The following is a 22888-nucleotide window of genomic DNA, read 5'->3' as shown; positions in this document are numbered from 1 at the left end:
GGATTACGAGTGCGCGAGGCTCATGCCCTCATAGACTGGACTACATCGTTCTGTTCTATTGGCCAAGGGCACAGAGGATGATGGGTGGGCGCAACTGACGTTGGGATTGAATTCTGGGCCTGGGGTCAAGAACTGGCCAAAGGGGCAGTGCCGTCATTTCTTGGCATTTGTTGCCAAAAACAGGGCACCGGCCCCCCACAAATTAGAGGGCTCGGAAGCGCTAGCCACGGCTAGCATACGTCACAACAGGACCCGACAGGGAGCCAAAAACAGGAAGTTCGACGAATTTCAGACCACATCATAGGTTGCATTTTGAGCCCATTTTTGGGGATTCTCTCTGTGGTGCGGGTGGTGCGGGTGGTGCGTGTGGTGCGTGTGACTGTCTACCCTGGCCCAATGTCGATTCGAGCCACGATGTGCGCCGAGCTGGAATGCTCTGGCCGCATCACACTCGACCAGGGGGGCCCGCCGTCAGATGAGTCCCCTTCGGACTCTGCGTCCCCTTGGTCCCCAGATCGTCCCCTGCTTCCCTGTGCCATGCTATGGCTTGTTTGCTGATGACGTCGCATCTCACCACCGGCGCCGCGAACTACTGCCCTAGGCTACACCGTAACAGGCTGTGAACCACGGTTGTTATGCGTCAAGGGGCCGGCACCGCCAATATCGCACCCTGTGCCATGATGATCACATCTACCCATGTCGTGCCGACCAGCCGTCTGTCTGGACTTGAAACAGAAGTTTATATTCCGTCGTCTGCCCTCCATTCCTTTGTATTCAGCCACATCTTCTTGTAACCTCTCGTTCATCGCATCGCCCAATACGCAGTCCCCCACTCGCTCGTGGCCCTTCTCGCCCAACCACCCACCGCAAGACTTGCCATCGTCAGGCAGCCCGGTCCAATAGACTGCAGTCTTCCCAAAAGAAAGTAAAGTAAAGTAGTATACGACAGAAGAAAAGACTAGTCAACATGGCAGTCGTCGGCTTCTTCCACCACATCGGCACCTTCCTGATCCTGGTGGCCGTGGCCCTGCTCATCGTCACGACCATCTCGGCCCCGGTCGTGCACGACATCTCCATCCTGCGGGTCAACATGCGCAACTCGGACCAGAGCATCTCGTTCGGCACGTTTGGCTACTGCGTGCTCGACGCCGACGGCAACGGCAACGACCGCTGCACGGGCTCGCACGTCGGCTACCAGCCCGCCGACATCCTGGGCGAGCAGCTGCGCGTCGACTTCTCGGACGCCGCGCGCAGGACGGCCAACGGCCTGACCAAGACCATGGTCCTGCACCCCATCGCCACGGGCGTCTCCTTCATCTCGTTCGCGCTGACCCTCGGCGCCGGCGTCGTGGGCTCCTTCCTCGCCTCCGTCGTCGCCGTGATTTCCTTCGTCATCACCTGCGCCGCCCTCGTCTGCGACTTTGTCCTCTTCAGCATCGTCAAGCACCACGTGTCCGACGCCAACGACAACGCGGGCGGGCCCAACGGGAACGGCCGCGCCAGCGCCAGCTACTCGGTCGCCATGTGGACCATCCTCGTCGCCGCCATCCTCGAGCTGCTGGCCGCCATCGTCATCTTCTTCAGCTGCTGCTCCGCCCGCATGCACCGCCAGCGCACGGCGCGCACGAGCAAGCACGCCGTCCCCGCCGACGACTACGGCACCGCCGTCGCCCCTCGCCGCCGCCGCCGCTGGTTCTAAGTTGGCTGGGGCAAGTCCTCGGGATATATGAGCTGCGACCAGCAAACCGTTCTAGATTTTTGTCTTTCTTGGAACAAAAGAAAACAAAAACCCAACAATCGTGTGGAGGATGTGAGGTGGTCTTTTTGCTATAAGGCGTTTTGACCTCGACAAAGGCGTTTTTGAGTCGGTGGTTTCATTATCAGCCGCTGTTCCTTTCCTTTTCTTTAGCTGTTCTGTGTCATATATATGATGATATCCCACGAGCTCCATGGCTCACAGAAGAACAATGAGACTGTACAAAGGCCCCTGTACGAAGAAATGCGAACATGATGCAGGAGAAAATACCTTAATAAATACCTTATCTAAATCATACCTCCAAGTGCTAGCGTTGTGTTGTATATCATGTGTCGCCATTCCGTCGTCAATGAGTTCTTGACTTACACAGAGGAAGCCATTTCAATCACTTACATCCACCAAAAACCTTAATAGGACAACGTCTGCCGGTCGGAAGTACGAACCGAGGACCTAGCTTTCAGCTCGAACAAACATGCCCATCGTAGAAGCCTAGAAGATGCAAGTATCTCGTTAGTGGCCTAGCTCTATGCGGGCGTCCGGTGTCGCATTTGCCGGCGTGAGGGGCCCCGCGATTGATGACAAAAGCCAGCCGGGAGCCGAGGCACGCGATTTGGGATGTCTCAACCTTCTCCATATCTTCAGCTGCCCTGAACTCCCAGGTTCACCAACTATTGATGTGGACTTTAGAGAAGAGAATTTCGAGGTCAATTGTCATCGTCTGTAACCCGCAAGCAAACTGCTCCGAACTGGCTTCAAAGCAAGCACTTCGCCGGATTGGCACTTACGGTCCGCTCACTTACACCAGTGTCTCATTACGAGCATCTTCCACGCGGCTCAGGACAACTACACCTTTGATCTTCAAGAGCAATCTGGTCAAGCACTTCGCCACCATGACGGACCTAGATAACAGCCTACCAATCGTCCTCTACCACTATTACTACTCGCCTTACGCCCAGAGAGTAGTTTGGTATCTCAACCTCCGCGGCATCCCATACAGCCAATGTGTAAGTGCTTCTCGCTCATCATACGCACATATATGCAACTAAAGAAAGCCATGCGCATACTCACCAACGTTCCTAGCTCCAACCGCCCATCATGCCCCGCCCAGACCTCGCCAGGCTGGGCGTCAACCACCGGCGCATCCCCATCCTCTCCATCGGGCGCGACGTCTACCTCGACACGCGCCTCATCATCGACAAGCTCGAGCAGGCGACCGACCTGCCCTGCGCCCGGGGCCCGCTCGGCAGCCCGGCCGGCGGCGGCGGCGGCGGCAAGGCGTCGTCGCCCGAGCACCGCGCCCTCGAGCAGCTGCTGCGCATCTTCGTCGTCGACGGCGGCGTCTTCGCCCGCGCCGCGCAGCTCATCCCGCACGACCTGCCGCTCATGCGCGACCGGCGCTTCGTGCGCGACCGCAACGCCTTCTTCCCGGGCGGCGTGGCGCCGCGGGAGCTGCAGCCCGAGGCGCTGACCGAGGTCCAGGCCGCGATGCGGCTGCTCGAGTCGACGCTGCTGTCCGACGGCCGGGCGTGGCTGCTCGGCGGCGGCGGCGGCGGCGGCGGCGGCGGCGCCGAGGAGGAGGCCGAGGGCCCGAGCCTCGCGGACCTCGAGGCCGTCTGGCCGCTCGTCTGGCTGACGACGCTGCCGGGCGCCTTGCCCGCCGACCGCGTCTCGGCGGCGCAGTACCCGCGCGTGTGGGCCTGGATGGACCGCTTCAAGGCGGCGGTCAAGCGGGCCGCGCCGGGGGGGAAGCCGCCCACGATCAAGGGGGAGCAGGCGGCCGAGGCGGTCGTCAACTCGCCGTTCCGGGAGGCCTCGGGCGCCATCGACGGGGACGACGCGACGGTCCGGGCGGACGGCTTGGCCAAGGGCCAGGTGGTGACGGTGTGGCCGCTCGACTCGGGCTCCTCGGGCAGGGACGTGGGCAGGCTGGTGAGCATCGACGAGAGGGAGGTCGTCATCGAGGTGGACGTGCCGGGCTCGTCCTCAGGGGCGAGCGTGCGGGTCCACGCACCGCGGCGTGGGTTTAGGGTCCGGCCTCATGTCGCTGAGCCGGCGGCTGCTAACCTGTGAGAGTCATGTCGGGGCTTGGTCAAAGCCCGCCGAGGAGGAAGAGATTGTGTCTATAGTTGAGATGGGCTCCGTCCAAGTTTACTTGCTAAAAACTCAGTGGATTCTGAGTTGAAGAATATCACGTCTGGAGATTGTTTACGGTGTCTTGTTCTGGTACTAGCATCCATCATAACCTACTCTTGGGAATAGTTACTCTATCTTGCCCGTGGTCGAGCTAGATTTGTTCCGATGCGAGTTTGGCATTGTCTATCTCAATATGTAAGAAAGCTTTTTGTGTGTTTGATACACTCTTGAAGGACGTGACAACCAAAGGTCTCCTATGGCAACTATATGGTGTCTTCGCCTGATGCTGTGATAATCACGGAGTGAGGCTTGCAGTATCGGAGCTGTAATGTTGTGCTTAACCTAGAACAGTCTCGCTATGGAGGTTTCACCGCATGCAAATCACTCGTGTCCAAACCTCACAAGCAGTGCATGCATGCCGTTTGCAAGCCATGCGCTGGATTGCAGGGTTGGTCGGGATGTCGTTGCCGGTGATCTTGGTAGCCTCACCGATCTGGACAGATCTAACGTCGGGAAGACGTCATATTTCAGGAACCGCAACTCCACCTGACAGATGTCCTGGATGTTGTGTAAACCATTGCGACGTGCCGGTAGGTATTTGGAAGTTTAGATGGCTAAGCTGGTCCAGTCCCGAAAGTCTGGTCGCTATTAGCAAGAAATCATGCAAGCCGACACGGATACCGGCAGGTCTGCGAGTTCTTCAATTAGACCAGTAAGATATTCCAGGTCCATTGAGAGGCGCTATTCTTGGTTCCTGCAGCACTTGATCTTGCGGTTGAGTAGTGAGTTCTGTACAATGCCGTCGTCTTGTTGAATATATACGCAAACAAGCAGACAGCGGAGGGAGCTTGAGAAAGACTTCGTGACCAGAGCTTGACCGTATTGCAGAACAGCGTGCCGTCCAAGCTTGCGGACGTATCGTGCCGTGCTTCTTGGAACGGAGGGAAAGGGGAGAAAGAGACAGCAAATGTGACAGGACTGGGACGGGTCCGTACCCATGTCAGACCAGGGGGGCTCCCCCCACCAGGCACGAGGGCTGATGCAATCAAGAGCAACAAAAGAGCAGCGAATGCGTCATAGAATATTGTGCTAACCAAAACGTAGCCAATGCAGGCTCCACGCCCCGGCATGACGCTAGCCGCACAGTGCGCCGAGCTACCGACGCGACATGGACCTGGGCACCCGCAATCCTGCCACTCTGACTGGAGGAGCCTCAAGACTGACCTGGCGTCGCGTTGCTTGTTACGGGGCGCCACGGCGAGAAGGGAGAGAGACACACTCCTTCCCGTCACCGTCGTCGTCGCGTGTACGCACGCATCCTTCACGGAGTATGGCGTGCGTTGATGGAAAGCGAAATTGATCTTTTCCCTCGCGGTAAATTGCAACTGCAGAAACGGCATGAGAAAGAAGATGAGGGTGTCGGTCTGTCGCGTCCAGACAGAATGTGTGACAGGGCGTGCATATTTCTCGACCACTCGCCTGTCTACATTATTACGTCACTGCTTTCGTCACACCTCATCTACCTACAGACGACCCAGCCGCTGTTTTGTCTAAGACCAAGCGGCATGTAGTCTAGGAGACGGCGGTCAGGAGTCTGCACAAAATGCAAGATAGCGGGACAAGGGAGAGAGTCGAGATAGAAAAACAAAAAAAAACAAAAAAAGACCGGTCTCTTCTGGTTAAAAATGCGTCGAATGATCGAAGGACTGCTTGTTTGCGACCATGTGTGTTGTGTGTGCGCTATCGCTTGCTTCTACAAATACAGTGGAGCTGGGATTCCTTGTTCCTTGATGGCCTCGATGGCCATGGGAAAACGGCGATGCAACAGAGAGACGGTATTGCTGGGGCTGCTTTCCTTCCCAGGACTAGCTGCTCACGCAATGCTGCCAGGCGACCAGGATGCAGACGGTGATGAGTGGATAAAGCAAGAGACTCGCAACCTCATTTGACCGTCATCAACTCGATATTGCTACGAGCATGGACATTGTTGCGCTCCATTGGCTTTCATCGTTTCTGCTGGGACAATATGACTGGTGCAGCAATACGGTCGGATAACCAGCCCTTCCCCCCTGAACGAATTGCACTCCACACTCGGAGGCCGAGGTCTTTGGACAGCTAGCTCGCGGTTGTAACAGAAGTTTGCACTCTCATTCCGTAATTGAAAGTTGGTATGCAGACAGTGGAAGGGCGAATTGTTGCCCGGCTATGTTGAACGAAGTCATGTCTTGTAGCAGCGCTAGATCCTCAAGTGAGTGAGAAATGTGGGATCCAAAGCCTTTCGGGGAGAAAAAAAGTTCTTAGCATGGTTCGTTCAGTGGGCTGGCCAGGGAAAACGAAGCCACACCGAGAAAGAAGACATCTATTGTCGACACCGAATCATCCCAACGATGTAGGATGCCATGGTATTGTGGAACGGTCTGTAAGCCGAAGAAGGGCTGTCAGGTCAGGTATCGAGAGCGAGCTTCCATGATATCAGCTCGACAAGGCGAGTTCTCTGCAATAAAGTTGAATCTTCCCAGAGTATCCATGTCAGCACACACGCGCTACACGGGGCAATCGGTGGGGAACACGATGGCCCAGCCCGCCAGCAAATCCCTGCTTTATCATCCACACCCCAACTTGTGCCATTTCTTCTTCTGGATCATGGCACCATTCATTTTCTTCTTCCGGAGCCAAAAGAGCGACAATACGGACTCGAGGGCAAAAGGCACACTGTGAGGATACCCACCACCACCACCACCACCACCACTACCAAAAACCAGGCACGCAGTGACACGGCACAAGGCGACGGGTAATGAACGGATGGGGGTGAGATCTATGGGGGAAGTGTTTGTGTGCATCAACTTACCTAGGTACTTTGTAGTTTTGCTGGGTCAGGTTAAAGCGATGTTCGATTATCGATCGATCGATTCCGTTCCCGTTTTTTATTACGGTCGCAAGCAGTTCGTTCGCCTCTGTCTGCTTAGAAATCTGAGTCTGGAAGGGATCGATCTTCCCCCCATCAGAGTGTGTGTGGTGACTGAAAGGAGAGCTCAATGTAGGCCGTGCGCAGGCCCGGGCCCCACATCTCTTCTGAGATTGCCCGTACCGGTACTAACGGTCCTTGCCCGGGCCAAAACGTCCTGGCTCTACCAGCGTGCCCCAGCGCCAACAACGGCCGGCTTTCAGGGGCTACAGCGCTATCCGTTGCAGTCCTAGAATTAGGCCAAGGTAGAGTACCACAGTGCCCCACCACCCTGTGTACTGCGACAGTGTCGAAAACGGTAGCGACCAGTTTTTGCGTCCTGGGGCCTCGACTTTTCCCCCTTCCTCCCTATGAACTCCCGGGACCATTCATGGGTTGAGGCGGGTGGGAGGCGCCTGCCTCTCTGGCTTGGGGTTGTTGCCAATGCCCAACTCTTTTTATTTGAACCTCCCACCCCGAACCAAAAATGACGTCTCCTCTCTGACTTTGATCTCTTTTCGTACGTCATTCCCTCGCGACTCGCAAAACTTCCCCATCACCGTTTGTGCTTCTCCAAGTCAGTCAGTCAGTCAGGTCGCCTCACTCACCACGGCGACCCCCCAGCGACAAGCCGCCCATTTTTTTTCTTGTCTCTTGATGACTTGGACTCGAGGTGCTCGCCGGCCATCCTAGCGTCGCAACGCTCCCCAAGCCTCCGTCCTGGCTCTGACCTCATATCGCCCTTTTTTACTTTTTTCGCTCTCCCGCCCTGTGTCGCCCACTCGCTTTCACCCACGCCACAATATAATACATCATCGTCATCATGGGCAAGTCTCCGACCACCTCCGCTCGAGGTGAGTCCAAGTCACCTAAACAATCACGCAAAGCATCGCCGGTCAATCAAGGTAAGCCTCATCTTTCACCGTTTCAGTGCTTCCGTTCCATCATACCACCTCTCTCCACTATCTGTCACCCTCGGTGTCTTCACCCTCCCACCCATTCCCGACAGTCCATCCATCCATCTTATCTGTTCATCCTTTGCCAACATATGATGCTTCTTGAATAGATACAGCCGATGCAAAGGCGGATGCCATCAAAGCCGACCCGTCAGCCAATGCCGAAGCCGCCAAACCCCTTGCTCCTCCTCCGCGACCCGGTCAACAACAGACAACAGGTAACACACCCGACTACTTCTCCAACAACCTCGGCGGCTCTTTAAGTCTGGAGCCCAATCCCTTTGAGCAGTCCTTTGGCGGTGGTGCCACTACTGCTCCTGAGACGCCTGGTGGCACCAAGTTGCCCTCCGTGGCTGCCCTCACATCACCGTCGTCGCTCCTGCCCGGCAGCGGCGTGACGCCGTTCAACTGGGGAGGCGGCTCGCTTCGCACCGGTCCTCTCAGCCCGGCCATGTTGTCGGGCCCGACAAATGATTACTTCGGTGACACACATCATCTTCGTGGCGGGTTCCCCACCCCTAACGAGTCTTCCTTGAGGACAGGCTTGACTCCCGGTGGCAGCGGGTCCATGTTCCCGGCCCCGAGCCCCAACTCCCAAGCACTTTTCGCGCAGTTGCAAAGCGGTGGCGCGACCCCGAGCACACTTGACTTTCATCGCACTGCCCTGAGCGCTGCTGCCGCCAAGCGGGAACAGCAGGCCCAAGCGCCACAGGCCGTCACGTCACAACCACAAGAACAAGCAAACGGCGTTGCTACCGTCAAGTCTGAGAACAAGCCTGCGTCGGGACCCTTTGACCCGCACGACAACGACGCCGCGAACGGGCTGTTCATGCTGGCACAAGGTCGGAACGGAACCCAACAGCAACAACAACAACAACAACAGGCCCAGTTTCCTGTGCAAAACCCACAGCAACCCATTCACGCTCCCATGCCAGTGCAGGCCAACAACACCTCGCCTCAAATGAACGGCGCCAGCTCAATTGCTTCCGGTTCCGCACGAGGCGTCAGCGAGGTGGGCAGTGCCGCCTCCGAGGAGAGCGAGCAAGCCCGCCCCAACACGCGAGGCAAGGGTAAGCGGAATTCCACTGCCGGGACTGCCACCACCAACGGCAGGCGGAAAGCGGAAGATCCTCTTGCAAAGGCCCCTCCGGCCAAAAAGGCAAAGACAAATAATGCACCCCCGTCCCTAGATGGCATGGATGAAGACATGTCAGATGACGACAAGAACCCCGACAACCCCAAGTCGAAGATGACTGATGAGGAGAAGAGGAAGAACTTCCTCGAACGTAATAGGTATGCAGCAGTGTGGTTCTTGCGATATTTCATGTCTGCATCAGTATACTAATCTATTTTCCCTTCATAGGGTGGCTGCTCTGAAATGTCGACAGCGCAAGAAGCAGTGGCTGGCGAACCTGCAATCCAAGGTTGAGATGTTTAGCACCGAGAACGATGCTCTGACAGCTCAGATCTCTCAACTGAGAGAGGAGGTTGTCAACCTCAAGACACTCCTCCTTGCTCACAAGGATTGTCCAGTCACGCAACAGCAGGGTCTCCACGGCGCCTTTATGCAGCAGGCCATGGAGCCTTTCAACCCCCAGATGAACCCTTACGGCATGGCGGCGCCTATCCCACAGCCTGTCATGGCTGGGCAGGTCGGCCAGCGAAGGTTCTCATAATGAGGAACGGGGTTTTTTCCTCCTCACCACCCACCGTGCACCCGAGGTTACCCAAGTAGCCGGGTGATGCCATGGTCTTTGACATATAACTTTATTTAGCTTCAGCTCTCGCGGGCTGAATCGTGCTGGGTGCTTGTCCATGGGAGATCGTTGGTGACCGGCCTCGCAGCCGCGTGCTACGGTCTTTCTGTGGCCAGGCTGTCGTTTTTCGGACTGTGTAACATCATAACGCATAGGGTTTTTTTTTCTTTCGCGACAACCTGACAGTTTTCGTTGATTTGTGGTGTTTGATGGGATTTCGTGGCTGTACAGTAACAAAAAACAGCCTGGCAAGGTTCGCATGGCTAGCCCGCGTGGGAGGAGGAGAGCTTGAGTCTCGCTCCGTGACCCTGGCCATCTCCGTTTCTCTGTACCTATTTTATACGGGGGCGGGGGCATACACACAAAATGGGAGTTTGGCAGGCGGATGGTTGCTTTCAGTACGGCGGGCGTTTCGGCGTGGCTACCCACGATGGTTCTTTTATACGCGGTGGATCTACTGGAAGGTAGAAGCGAATAGCTAGCGAGAAACAGGCTAGTTTATGATCTTTTGCATGATGATCTTGGTCTTCACTGGCGAGAGTAATGAGATTATTATGAAGTGTGAGTCTGATGTAATAGGGCCCGACCAAGTGTTGGCCGGCCGTCTAGATGATTTGAGAGGTTGAAGCCTGGTGGAGAGACCTGAACAAATAGATGCGTGGCCACCATCTGAGAGCATTGTATACGGTCTAGAAAGAAAAGAAGATAATAGCCATACTTGAGAGACCAAATTTCGACCTAGGAAGAGATTCGTTAGAGTAGACTGTGAAGAAGAGAAAGGGAATGATCGTGGCCATCCATACATAGCATGGCACGCTGGGAGGAGAGCCTCGTTGCCCGATTGGGACTAGTGCGAGCGAACACCCGGCAATTTTGGACTCAGATGTAAACAATAATCGGGAGGAGACGCACCCCATCCGCCCTCCCACTTCCTCGCGCGCGCGCAAAAGAGTGACCACCACCTCCGCCAGGCCAATACCCCCCATGCACACCTGCTTGGTTGCCCGGGATAGCGATCTTTAATCGTGCACAAGCAACGCCGTAGCCTCCCACGCAATCGACTGCAGACATTCGCCTTTTGTTGGACAATTGAGCAGGACAAACGTGTTTCGCGTGTCGCTGACGACGGTGGGCACTGCTGCCGCATACGCGCGCCTCGCCCATTTTGCGACGGACAACGGGTGGAACGCACCTGCCCCGGACACACGCGCCGTTTTTTGAGGAAGCAATCACCACCGCACATTCACCCGCCTACCGCTTTTTGGTCTCGCCCACGTTTTTCTCAACGCACGAAGAGCTCATGCGAAGCAACGATACGAATCATACATAATTGGTAGACACGGTGGCCAGCAGTATCTGCGATAGAAGTAGTGCTGTCGGGCCCCAACAACAGACAGACCGACGACGACGGCCGACGTGGTTGATGCCACACCCGCGACAAAACACGAACAAGATTGCAAGCCACGAACAAATCCACACCCGCCATCCATGACGACCGTTCTGAAACTTCGCCAGCCCCTTCAGGACCTTAGCATGAGCAACCAGTCGGAGCGCAGGTACAGCAAGCGCCTCGCCGCCGCGTCCGTATACGACGAACAGGATGGCGACTTTCACTTTACCAGAGGCTCCAAGCGGGTCAAGACCTCCTCGGAGAACGAGCCCGCGCCCAAGGACGTAGAAGCTCCGGCGGCGGCCAAGGCACCTTCATCTAGGAAATCTACGGGGCGGGGGAGGTCGACTGGCGGAGGCAGGAAGCGCGCGTCATCACCGCCGGCGCCCAAGGAACCTGAGGAGCCAATTGCAACGACAACGACGAGCAAGAAACCGACGCGCAGGAGATCATCGGCACAGCCTGCAGAAGCGGCACCAGCACCGGCGCCTAAGGCGAGGGCAACCCGAGGGAGAACGCGTACCTCGCTGGAAAAGGTCGAGGAGTCTGTGCCGGAACCACCCAAGGCCTCAAAGAGCAGGACAGCACGGAGCAGGCGCGACGAGCCCCAAGAACCGGCTGTTGCAACGCCCGTCGACACGGTTAAGGCGGGCGGCAACACCAGCGAGGGGGACTCGGAGTCGCGACAAATCGCGTTGCCTTTTAGCGACACGCCCATCATCAATCGTAATAAGGAGCTGAGGAAAAAAGGCGGGCAGCGGAGGAGCAGCCTGGGGATGCGCGGGCGACGGGCGAGCTCGCTGATCGAGAACGGCCACAGCGCGATACCGCACCGAGACGTGGACCCCAGCGAGTTCTACAAGCACATCGAGGCGGAAGGGCTGAGCGAACCGCGCCGGATGAAGCAGCTGTTGACGTGGTGCGGCGAAAGAGCACTGCCCGAGAAACCGCCACACGGCTCCAAGAACTCGAGTGCCGCGCTAGGAGGTGAGTAACATGTGTCTGAGATCATGTTGAAGAAAACACTCGATACTAACCTTTTGACAATAGCGCGTGCCATCCAAGATCAGCTGCTCAAGGACTTTGCCAACAAGTCTGAGTTCTCCGACTGGTTCAGCAGAGAGGATGAGCCGCAGGCAGCTCCCAAGAAGCCGGTCGTCTTGAAGCCAAACCCTCGGAACATTGAGCACGAGGAAAAGATACAGGAGCTAGAGGAGAGGATAAAGCGGTATGTAGCACCGAGGAGACGCTTAGGTATTGTGGATGCAACGACAACTAACGATCAAAAAACAGGTTAAAAGAAGAGAAGAAAAAGTGGCAAGCGTTGAGCAAGCCAGCAGAAAGGATTCCAGCTCTTTTCCCCGACGGCGACCCGACCAGGGCACCTTTACCAGACGAGTCGCTCCTGGACTCGGCGGAGGCAAATATGCTCCATTTCCTCACGGGGGCCGAATCGTCCTTCGGCGCCCTGAAAACGCAGACGCAATCACGCTTGCGGGCGATCCAGTCCTCGCTGGAGCTCAAGGTTGACCACCTGGCAGACTCAGTCCTTAAGCTCGACCAGCGGATCGCCACGGCCGGCAAGGAGGCGGATCAGGTCCTCGGCCTCAGCGCGGCCAGGTTGCGGGAGAGAGAAGAGAAGGAGAAGGGTGCTGCCGGGACCAAAGACATGCCCGTCATGGAAGTGCTGAGGAGTTTAGGGAGGATATTGCCGGAGGGTGGTGGCTGATATCCCTGGGTACTCTACTCCCACCGGTCTAACTGAGCCTGCACCTCTTCTTCTTTCTGACGACTTCGTCCCCCCCCTTGACGCACTGTGTGATGAAGGAGGTTTTTTTTTCTAGCTTTTTACAAACGGATGACATGATGAGCGTTGTGATGATTACACTGGGAGGGAAATGAGCTGCTTTGCTTGGCGTCCTGGCTATGGGCATCATTCTTTTCTCTTTGGAGAAAAAGGAGTTGGCCTTGTTGTCCTTGAAAGGGAGGGAAGATCTTGCTTGAGAATTCAGATTCGGGAGGAGCAAGCTTTGTATGCATCGGCTGTGGTGCCCTTTTCACTTGCTTGGGATCAGGGGGTGAGACACTTGATTTGGGAGTTGTTGACCATTTTCGCTTTGCATGGAGTCGGAAATACCACCACTGCTTTCGTACAAGGAGACAATACAAAGAGACGGATCCGTTCTACATCTCTTCCCCTCTAATCGTACAGACTCTAATATGTCCTTGTTTGCTTGGGGGCGATGGGCTCCCCGAGTCGTACATGCCTCCTGGCCGCGCCCTCCAAGTGTCCCCCTGAGGTAGAGACTCCCTACAAGACTATACTATATGCATGACACACAATTTTGCCTCTTTTGCAATACAGTGTAACAGACAGAACGTTCGCCCTTGCTCTCTCTCTCTCTCTCTCTCTCCCCTCACTTGTCCAGCGGCGGCATAAACGCCATGCCGCCGCCGCCGCGGGCGCCCTTGAGCGTGCCCGCGGCCGACTTGTCGCGGACGTGCTCGCGCAGCAGCGACAGGACCTCGCTGCCCTTCCACCGGGCGGGCACGGGCCGGTACGCGGGCCGGAAGGTGCCCACCGTCTGCGCCCACTCGCCGGCGCGCTGCTCCCGCACGGGCACGTCCTCGCCCCGCTTCGCGCCTTCCTCTGCTGCTGCGATGTAGGGCTCCGAGCTCTGCAGGGTGCCGCTTCCGACGGCGGAGGAGGGGGGCGAGGAGGCGGACTCGTCCTGCGTGGCCCAGTAGTAGATGTCCCAGTCGTTCTCGTCGAGGAAGCGGTCGTACTGGCGCAGCTGCTCGGGCGTCATGGCGGGCAGGTTCTGGCTGGCGAAGGTGGAGAGGAGGAGGTCCGACTCGAGGGTGCCGCGCTTGCGGGACTGGTCTGCGGGTTTTTTTGTTGTATTAGCTTCATGTTGTGTATCTGAATTGGGGGGGGGGGAAAGAAGGCCAGGGTCAGGGTTTGGGATGATCGAGTCTATACGTACAGAGGAGGCGCGCGCGCATGGTCTCGGGGTCCTCGCCCACGCGGCGCAGGGGCTCGATGCGGAACTTTGCGCCCTGCAGCTCGCCGACCTCGAGGTCGCGGTCGGGGATCTCCTCCGGCACGGGGCCGCGGCTGGAGGAGGAGGAGGAGGAGGAGGAGGACGCGGCGCGGAGGCACTGCCTGGCCGGGCCGGCGGCGAGGATGCGTCGCGAGGGCCGCAGCAGGTGCTGGGATAGACTGGCCATTGTCTCTTTGTGTGTTTTGTGTCCCGCTCGATTTGTAATATCAGGATTTATAAAGAATCGGGCTTGTACAACTACGGAACAAGCAGGAGCGAGAGAAGACGGGTGACAAAAGCACAAAACGGCAGTGGTCTAATTATTGGTGAGCAACAGTTTCCCTTGTCAGAGGACGTCGGTCCCGGCAGTCGTTGACGTAAAAGATTAGTGATGGAGGCCGGGCCGAGGATTAGCTAACAAGTTCTGCCGTCCAAGCCCGCTCCCGGCCCCTGCCGGGCTCTGTGGGGGGTGAGCTTCAAAACACATCGTAGTTCCTTGTCGATTGCGCATGGCGGAAAAGCTTGGCTTAGCACTTGAGCTTGTCTTGAATGATCCTGAAAAGACCGTCCTTCACCTCATTGTCAGACTCATTGATGCTTACATAGATGTAGATACGCCTCCGGAAGACCAGGACAAACTGCCCATGAAGCCCCCAGAGACAGTCGAGATCATTACATCCAAGAGCCAAATGCAGAAATGGACCTATCAAGCTTGATCGTGACATGCTTTCATTCATTTTGATAACCGTAGTTTATACACTCGCTCCCTCGAGCAAAGAGTTTTCCCTGGCCAATTAAACAATCCTCCAAACTGCCCGTTCCTTACTCCTGCGCGTCCTATAATCCATCGTCCGTCCAGAAAATCCCCAAGCCGCTTTCTAAATAAGGTGCTTGGACCTAGAAGAGAGGAGAGAAGGAATGTTAGCGGATGATCGTCTTGAGAGAACACGGCGCATGCTCGACGCCGCTGCTACACACCTGAAGTAGGCCCTCAGGTACATGATCTGCCAGGCCCAGAGGCCGATGAGGAGGAAGGTGGTGCCGAAGCCGAACCACTTGACGCGGGTGTTTGTGCTCTCGTTGGTGTCGCGGAGCTTCTGCTCGCGCGAGCGCAGGTAGTCCATCTCGTTGACCATCTCGTGCACAGCCTCCTCGATCCGGCGCAGCTCCGTCTCGACGGGCTTGAGCTTCTCCGTGGCCTGGATGGCCGACCAGTCCTTGGCATCGGCGCCAATGTCAATGTCCAGCTCGAGATTGCGGTAGGCCTTATCAAGGTATTTGCCTAAAGAACGAAGACGGGGAGTCAGTGGGGGAGATGCCCGTGTGAAAAGAGAATAGAGAGGGGAGGGACTGCCAAACGTACCACCAGACAGGTTGTTCTCAAAGCAGACGTCGAATGCAGCATCGGCATGCGACGTGAAGACGGTCCTCTGCTCGCCGACAATGTCCTTGGCGCGGCCGTAGTTATTGCCAACGGCGTCCCTGATCTGCGAATTGTGTAACGGCAATTGTTAGCCCGAGCTGGCCTCTCCTTTCAACACTGCAAAGGGGCACTGCAAACGACAAGACACACGTTCATGTTGACGACCATGCCATCGCCCTTGTGCCCATCAACAGTGGCCGTGACGACGACCAGGGTATCCCTCGCGACGAAGTTCCTTATGCACCGTTCCCGGTTGGCCCCCGCGGGCAGCTCGAACTTGAGCGCCTCGGAGCAGCAGGCGAAGAAGAGCAAGATGCTGCAGGTGTACTGCAGCAGTGACCGTGATGCCGCCATGGCTGCGTTGTTGTGAATTGCCCGACTCGAGACGACTTGAGACCAAGAGGAGGGGGACGGCGAAAGGGGGGGAAAGAAAAAAGAAGGCTCCTTCAAGTCGAGGGTCGTGTGTGGCCAGGAGACATGTGCTGTGCTGTGCTGCTCGTGCTTGTGGAAATGTGTCTACGGTAGCGAAATCGACAAGGTAAATCTGTCGCGTTTTCCTGTTTGGTTAGCGTGTAGCCAGGTACCTCTCCTCTCAATTCTAGGTGCGGAGTACTTTTGTACTCACGCCCCTGGATTCGCAATTGGACCACCGCAAAGTGGAGACGCTGCTGGCTGGTCCAGCCTGGGCGCGATTCCCTAGCCTCACGTGCAAACCTCCAGGGCTATCAATCACGCTGTGGGATAACTATCGCAGCGCAGCCTTGCCTCATTTTCCGCGACCACCTAGGGTAGCTATTGATCAACGTATCGGACAATCACCCACCACCACCACCAACCACCCTTCGATCCCATTCCCCGGGCAATACGCAGGGTGCAAGACCTGCTCGTTGACAGTCAAGATGCCCAAATGTGAGTTTCTCCAATCTACCCCCATCCCCCTAGAGAAGAACGTCGATGGCTAACTGCACCACCAACAAAACAGTCTTTTGCGACTACTGCGATGTCTACCTCACCCACGACTCAATGAGCGTCCGCAAGGCGCACAACAGCGGCCGCAACCACCTGCGCAATGTCGTCGACTACTACCAACGTGAGTACCGCCTCCCCCCGGGCTCGCTTCCCTCCTCCTCCTTCTCCTTCGCCGGGCGTTGGACCAGGAGGAGCAGCCCCGAGAGAAAGAGAACCAGCGAGCCAACAACGGCATGCCCGACAACAACAGAGATCGGCCACGAAAAGGCCCAGTCCGTCATCGACTCCATCACCTCCTCCTACGCCGCCGAGGGCCAGGCCCACAACAACCCCATGCTGCCCCAGAACCAGCCCGGCGCCGCCGCGGCCATGGCCGCCATGGCCGCCCACGGCGGCGCACCCCCCGGTGCCCCGGGCGCTCCCGGCGCGCCCGGCGGCTTCGCGCCTCCGCCCCTGCCGTTCGCCTTCCCGCCTCCCGGCAGCGGCCTGCCGCCGCCGCCCTTCCCCGGCATGCCAGGCGCGCCGCCGGGCCAGTTCCCCCAGGGCATGATTCCTCGTAAGTGGCGTCCCGCCCCCTACCACCACCAGCACAACCACCCCCACCTGCGGCAGCCCCGGCGCTTGCAGCAGCCGTATCCGCGCCGTCATCACAGCAACAAAGACGCGTATTAACCACAAGTTTTCTTTTTCCGCCCGGATATACAGCTCCCGGTACAGGCGGTCGTGGCATGCCCATGCCTCCCTTCCCACCAGCCGGCGCCAACGGCACCCCGCCCATCCCGCCGCCGGGCGGCCTCCCTTTCCCTCCGCCGGGCGGTCTCCCCTTCCCGCCTCCGGGCGGTGCCGGCGCGCCGCCTCCCAACTTCCCCGGCTTCCCCGGCATGCCGCCTCCCGGTGGCCAAGGCGGGTTCCCGCCTATCCCGCCTTCGTTCGGCGGCTCGGGGCCTACGCCACCTGGTGCTGGCCTCGGTGGTCCGCCTGGCGACAGGAGGTGAAAGCAGGCAATGGCGAGTAGGTCCAGAGGTTTTTAGATGGGCGGACGTTGGGTTGTACGACAGACATAGCGTTGGGGGAAAAAAGGGGAAAGTAGGAAAGGTGAGAGCTTTGCGATTGTCTCATTATCAGGGAAAGCGGCGCATAATCGGCGTTTTAATTGTTGTCATGGTTTAGAGGTTAATACCAAAAGAGTTGGGACTGAGGCCCTCAGTGGACTGGGCCAAATGAGTTTCCTCGTCACTAGCATCACATAGTTGAGAAACAACACGACGTGGCGTGGCGTGTGGCTTGGTCCCTTTGCCTAACGTGCCCGCTCGAGTCGAAGAAGCGTGTTTTGAAATAGACATGAATCGATTACTCTTCGACATGACCTCCACCGACTGACTCTCAGGGGATAGGGGTCACAAGTGCCACAATCAGATCTATTGCTCAACAATATATAAAGCGTGAAGAACAGTTGCGCATTCGGTCTATGAGTTACATCTCTGTCAAGCCCCTACCCACCAGCCAGCCAAGTCATCCATCCGTCCGTCCATCCGTCCATCCATCCATCTGCGCATCTCGTCAAAAGCAAACCATCCATATCGAGACCATCTTGCTGTTGGTTCAAGATTCAAAACGGACGGAAAAAAGCAACTCTGAGCTTGGTCTTTCATATAAACAGAAAACAACAAATCACTGCGTAAACAAGGCCAATATACCAACCCAACCAACCAACCAAAATGCCGCGCCTCCGGGACGTGATGGTCATCGCAAAGTCGTCGAAAGAGAAAATAGAGGTCCATACCAGGGAGTTTTGTTCCCTGGTCCTAAAAGAGAAGGAACAGCCCGGTTTGATTCAACCAGTCTCGCTTCCTCTTGATGTGAATGCTCTCATAGCTTCGTGATCTGGGGGGTGGGGGGGTATAGTCATAAAAGTCATGATGGATCATGAAAGCCCAACCAATGTGTCCAAAAGCCCGAAAAGACATCCATCCATGTCCCTTCCCTTCCCTTCCCTTCCCTTCCCTTACCTTACCTTTCCTTTCCTTTCCTTTCCTTTCCTTCCTTTCCTAACAGCCCTTGCTCGCAACCTAGGCTGCCTGCGCCTGAGTATACGCGTCCTTGTAGCTCCTCCTCCGGATCACGTCCCCGACCCCGTCCCGGACCTCCCGCGGCCCGCTGATCTTCTCCCTCAGCTCGCGGGTCCTCTTCTCGCGCCGCCTCTCGCTGATCCTCCGCGGCAGGTTCGCGGGCCCGTACTCCACGAGCTTGGTTCCCAGCCCGGGGAAGATGCGCGTCCACTTGTTCTCGCGCCGCGACGACGACGACGACGACCGGTTCCTCGCCAGCAGCGTCTGCGGCTGCCAGAAGTACCGGCGTGATCTTCCTCTCTGCTCGGGCGCAGTGAAGGGGCGCCCGTCCTCGGCAGCGTAGCGCCGCAGCGAGTCCAGGCTCGCTCTGTGCTTCACTACGCGCAGTGCTCCACTGGGCGTGCGGCGCACGGTCCTCCGCTCAGGCCCATCAGGACTCGCAGATAGATAGTCGTCGTCAGGATCGTTGATCGGCAGGATAGCAAAGGTCCGCTTGACACGAGCACTGAAGCTTCGCCTCGGAGGGGCCGCCGCTCTGCGTGTGATGGGAGGATATCGACGAGATTCACCCTCTGCATCGCGCACGAAGCCCTCGTCGTCGTCGTCGTCGTCAAAGGCCTCCTCGTACTGGTAGGATGACGCTGGCCGCCAGAATGGGTGCAGTCGCGTCTCGTCGGCCGGCTCACTGCCGGAAATCGAATACCGTACAATGACAGGTCCCATGTCGTCATCGAGATCGCCGCGAGTACGCAAACGCCGGTGTGTCCCCCTTGTCAGAGACAATGTACGGGTAAGAAAGCCACTTCTGCGTGACGCCGAGGGGCCATACTCCGAGTATCGACGTTGGCCAAGAGCCCTGCGAACCAACGATACGCTGCGCTTAGGCTTCTCCTGGGGCACCTCAGGTTCCTCGAAAAAGTTCCCCAGTTGCTTCTCTTTCTCTTGCATGGGCGTCAGGCCAGAAGGCGTCGCGGGGATCAGCTTGAGCACAGGTGGTTCTGGCGGTGCTCGCGGGTTCCTCAAGGGCGAATCAACCTCGTCCTGGGACGATTTGGGTTGAGGAGGCGTCACGGGCAGCTCGTCATCTGGCGCGGTAGTCTTGATGACCGGAGTCTGTACAGTTCCATTGGCCTGTTCATCCTCCTTAACATGTCCGGATTGCCAGACTTCAGATGGTCTATTGGAATGATCAACCATCAGGACGGACGTGTTCTGGTGTGGGTAGATATTGACGGCCAGTGCCTCCGAGACTTCGGCGTGCGAATGATGAGACGTGCCATTGGTCTCGACAGATATCTGGGAGAACGGCGTGTTTTTGGCAGAGAGTCTCCCGAAATGAAGCTCGCGATGCGCATCGGCAGTGAGTTTGTGCGCATCAGGGTGATTCTTCGCCAAATGCAACGAGTCGGCCGAGGGCGCTTCGCGGACCGTCACTTCGGGGGCCTCTCTAGCCGTCGGCGTCTCCTCGTCTTTCCCGACCTGGTTCTGTCGAATGTGCATTTGATTCTGTAACACATTGTGAGCCTTCAAGCTTTCAGCAGTAAGGGACCCCGCCCTTGAGCCAGCGCGGGACGTATTGCGACTGGTCGGAGCTGACAAGGAAGACGTCCGCCTTGGTACTGCTGGTGGGTAGTCCATAGTCCGTTGATCGCCAGGCGCCGAGCCATCAGACTCGGAATTAGGCTTGCCTCTCCGTGACGGACGATCAAACAGTGGTGTGAGATCATGGCTCTTGGAAATCTGTGACAGTGGCACCGAGTGCAGACTTTGGCTTCTCTTGGATCGTCGACTGCTGGTAGATCGCAAGGATGGCTCGGCGCTCGATCTCACGGACGACTGGCGTTCAGGAACTATGACTACGGGGATCCCGCCATTCTTCCACACATCGCGCCTGGCCTTTCGGCTCATGATAGAATTGACCGTGCCAGTTGACGCCAAGCTGTCATGGCGGACGTCATGGTATCGCCGTGGTGCCGGGCGTCTCCTGATCCATTCGTCCTGGCCCACGGAGGTCGGTGCGGAGCTTGTAGGTGAGAGATCCGAGTTTGAATCACGGAGTGCCATGTTTTTCCTCACATGACGCAGGGTCCTCTGCCGTTTCGGTGTGTTGTCAACCAGTACTGCTTCAACAACGGTGGAAACGGTCGACTTGGAGGACATGCCCGAGAACCGTCTCGTGTCTGTGCTGACGGAGCTTTCGGAAGGATTCGGGCCAGACGCAATACGAGGCCTCATCCTGCCGGGTGTGTCTTGTGGTGGCGAGGGCAATGCCATGATACGCTCGGGAAGCGTCATCGACCTGACCGCTTTGGCGGCATTGGTAGGCGAGACAGTCACATCTTCGAGCACTTCTTGATGTCCATTCACTTGGTTCCGTACAGACCGTTTTCGGACGGTCACACTCCTCTCAAGGTTGTAGTCCCACTCTTGTTCAACCTCGCTGCTCGATCCGCCCCATTCCCCGTCAAAGGCTCCAAACTCGCCCTTGGACCGTGGGGTCAGGCTCTCATCAACACTCGACTCCAGTCCGAGTCCGAGTCCGACAGGTTGGATCTTCTTCCTACCCTCTCTTGGCGACTGGCGAACCGTACTCTGAGACGTTTTGGCGGAGGGCAAGACAGCTCGGAGGGTTGATCTTCCATCTTCTTCATCTGAAGTCTCTGGGTTCTCCCTCGCGGTTTTGAAAGATTCCGTCCGGGAGTCCGTCGTCGTCTTTGACGGTATCCTGTCGGTGATGACGGGGCGGAAGAGACGCGGACGGCGCTCAGGCATGGCTTGTGGTGGGGTGACGTCTGGTGTCGGTGGGCTTCTCTGATTTACGGGGGTGGTGGGCTGTTTCCTTGACACATCATCCGTGCTTCGCGCGGGACTCTCGATACAAGTCGGGCTCGACGGTAGCGCAGAGTGGCTCGAGGACGAAGTGCGTGAATGCGCGGGAGGCGTCGGAGGCAGGTCTGGCCCGCTGCCTATCCTCCTCGCTTGGTGCCTCAGTGCACGGGGACTTGGGGGCAGGGAGCCTGAATCCGTCGAGGATGTCGTATCGATCCTCAAATCGTACTTTTTGGGGCCAGCTATGCTGCCGTTGAGGCTCGATAGACTGCCCTTGGTGGGATGGGGTAAGATTTTGTGTTTCTTGAACCGATGTCCCGGAGAGCCATCGGTTGATAGGCCCGCAAATGAGCCTGGTGATGGCGCGGTGGGCATCGTGGCCAGATGGCCATTCATATCTGCGTTCGCTGTCATCGTTCCTTATTGGAGCCTTCGACCTGAAGTATGGCAGGGGTCTATGCTCTATGCTTCAGTTTGCAGACGCGCGACGACCACAGGGAAGTGCATGGTTTGGGTTTGGAGCTTGAGAGAATCGCGCGAGGAATTTAAGAGGTTGCCGCGACGGCAAGTCTTCGTACTTGTTGCAGTGCCGTTATTTGGTCGGCGAGCGGACGTGAAGCGTGCGATCGAATTCCAGTGGAGCGAGGAGAGACGGGCAAGCAGCTGTCGGGGGCGCATCCGACACTCTTTCAGGGCCCTTTGTTCGTGAAGACGCGGATCCAATGACCGCAGAGACAGACAGATTGGGTCGGGCAGACGAGTTACTGCTTTCCATCTATTCTCGATCCGGACGGCAGCTCAATTCCCCCAAGCAAGCAGTGTATCACCAAGGCCGAATGTCCAGCCAGAGGTCCGAAGAATCCCAGCGCATGGCGCAAGCAAAAGACGCTCCCTCGAAAAGCGTTTGCCCCGTCGAGGACAAGACAGGGTCGGCGACGGCAGGAAAAGAAATTAAGCAGTGCAGCTCGAGGCTTCACGAGCGGCAGGACTATTGAACAACGGCATCAAAAAGACGCAGACCCGAGGGGAGATTGCTTCCTAGTGGCGGTTGAGAAGGAAGTGCGCCGGGAGGAATGAAGAGGTTTGGGGATCTTGATTGGTGAACGCGGGGACGGGACTGACGCAAACCTGGAAGCAAGGGAATAATGGGCACAAGTAAGGAAGAGGCTGGCAGAACGGTGGGAGAAGCCCTGGAAGCACTGGCTGGAGAGAGGTCCAGGAGGAGGAAGAGGGGGCTAAGCCAGGATGTGGTACTGCTAAAAAAACCCACTACGGCAGCTAGGTACAACGAGGGCCCGCGCCGTGCGCCTTTTCAGCATGGCAAGAGCAGACAGGAGGGAACGTCCCGTCCGTCCCCTTGGCCCTAAAACTGCAACTACTTGGCCGCTAACTTCGACCTAGGGAAATCCGGCATGGCGGACTGACGTGCAAGACTGGATGAGATCAGTCGACACTCGAGTGATTCGCCCATTCTCTTCGTTCTTTTTTCATAGTGGCGGTCCCTTGCTTTTCCCAAGTAGACTTTCTTCCTTCTCCGTCCTCCTCTTTGGCCCCGGTGGTCGACTCCCTGTCAGAAAGAGAGAATAGGGGGGGGGGGGTCAAGATCTCCCCAAGGATG

At 57.3% G+C, this 22888-nt stretch overlaps 8 protein-coding genes across 8 annotated transcripts; 5 read left to right on the top strand and 3 right to left on the bottom strand.

The window, feature by feature from the left end:
- Positions 1-967: 967 nt before the first annotated feature.
- On the top strand, positions 968-1699 carry E0L32_000022 (uncharacterized protein; the record flags this gene model as incomplete). The annotated part of the gene is made up of 1 exon (XM_031136353.1): positions 968-1699. One exon carries the CDS (start codon positions 968-970, stop codon positions 1697-1699), a length of 732 nt encoding a protein of 243 aa, XP_030997399.1.
- A 947-nt stretch (positions 1700-2646) lies between these two features.
- E0L32_000021 (uncharacterized protein) lies at positions 2647-3826 on the top strand (the record flags this gene model as incomplete). Its single annotated transcript, XM_031136242.1, has 2 exons — positions 2647-2760; positions 2837-3826. 2 exons carry the CDS (start codon positions 2647-2649, stop codon positions 3824-3826), a joined length of 1104 nt encoding a protein of 367 aa, XP_030997398.1.
- A 3830-nt stretch (positions 3827-7656) lies between these two features.
- E0L32_000020 (uncharacterized protein) lies at positions 7657-9465 on the top strand (the record flags this gene model as incomplete). The annotated part of the gene is made up of 3 exons (XM_031136131.1): positions 7657-7738; positions 7900-9082; positions 9153-9465. The coding sequence occupies 3 exons, from the start codon at positions 7657-7659 to the stop codon at positions 9463-9465; spliced, it is 1578 nt and encodes a 525-aa protein (XP_030997397.1).
- Positions 9466-11034: 1569 nt separating this feature from the next.
- On the top strand, positions 11035-12665 carry E0L32_000019 (uncharacterized protein; the record flags this gene model as incomplete). The annotated part of the gene is made up of 3 exons (XM_031136019.1): positions 11035-11923; positions 11987-12164; positions 12230-12665. 3 exons carry the CDS (start codon positions 11035-11037, stop codon positions 12663-12665), a joined length of 1503 nt encoding a protein of 500 aa, XP_030997396.1.
- A 688-nt stretch (positions 12666-13353) lies between these two features.
- Positions 13354-14167, bottom strand: E0L32_000018 (uncharacterized protein; the record flags this gene model as incomplete). Its single annotated transcript, XM_031135910.1, has 2 exons — positions 13354-13820; positions 13924-14167. The coding sequence occupies 2 exons, from the start codon at positions 14165-14167 to the stop codon at positions 13354-13356; spliced, it is 711 nt and encodes a 236-aa protein (XP_030997395.1).
- Positions 14168-14858: 691 nt separating this feature from the next.
- On the bottom strand, positions 14859-15757 carry E0L32_000017 (uncharacterized protein; the record flags this gene model as incomplete). Its single annotated transcript, XM_031135799.1, has 2 exons — positions 14859-15467; positions 15554-15757. 2 exons carry the CDS (start codon positions 15755-15757, stop codon positions 14859-14861), a joined length of 813 nt encoding a protein of 270 aa, XP_030997394.1.
- Positions 15758-16302: 545 nt separating this feature from the next.
- Positions 16303-17367, top strand: E0L32_000016 (uncharacterized protein; the record flags this gene model as incomplete). Its single annotated transcript, XM_031135688.1, has 3 exons — positions 16303-16312; positions 16386-16928; positions 17078-17367. 3 exons carry the CDS (start codon positions 16303-16305, stop codon positions 17365-17367), a joined length of 843 nt encoding a protein of 280 aa, XP_030997393.1.
- Positions 17368-18441: 1074 nt separating this feature from the next.
- Positions 18442-21645, bottom strand: E0L32_000015 (uncharacterized protein; the record flags this gene model as incomplete). Its single annotated transcript, XM_031135577.1, has 1 exon — positions 18442-21645. One exon carries the CDS (start codon positions 21643-21645, stop codon positions 18442-18444), a length of 3204 nt encoding a protein of 1067 aa, XP_030997392.1.
- Positions 21646-22888: the final 1243 nt, after the last annotated feature.

Source organism: Thyridium curvatum, assembly GCF_004353045.1.
Source record: "Thyridium curvatum strain D216 chromosome Unknown NODE_1_length_1224711_cov_81.814160, whole genome shotgun sequence".
Taxonomy (NCBI): Eukaryota; Fungi; Ascomycota; class Sordariomycetes; order Thyridiales; family Thyridiaceae; genus Thyridium; species Thyridium curvatum.
The sequence above is the reverse complement of the archived record's forward strand: the minus strand, read 5'-3'. Positions and strand labels throughout refer to the sequence as shown.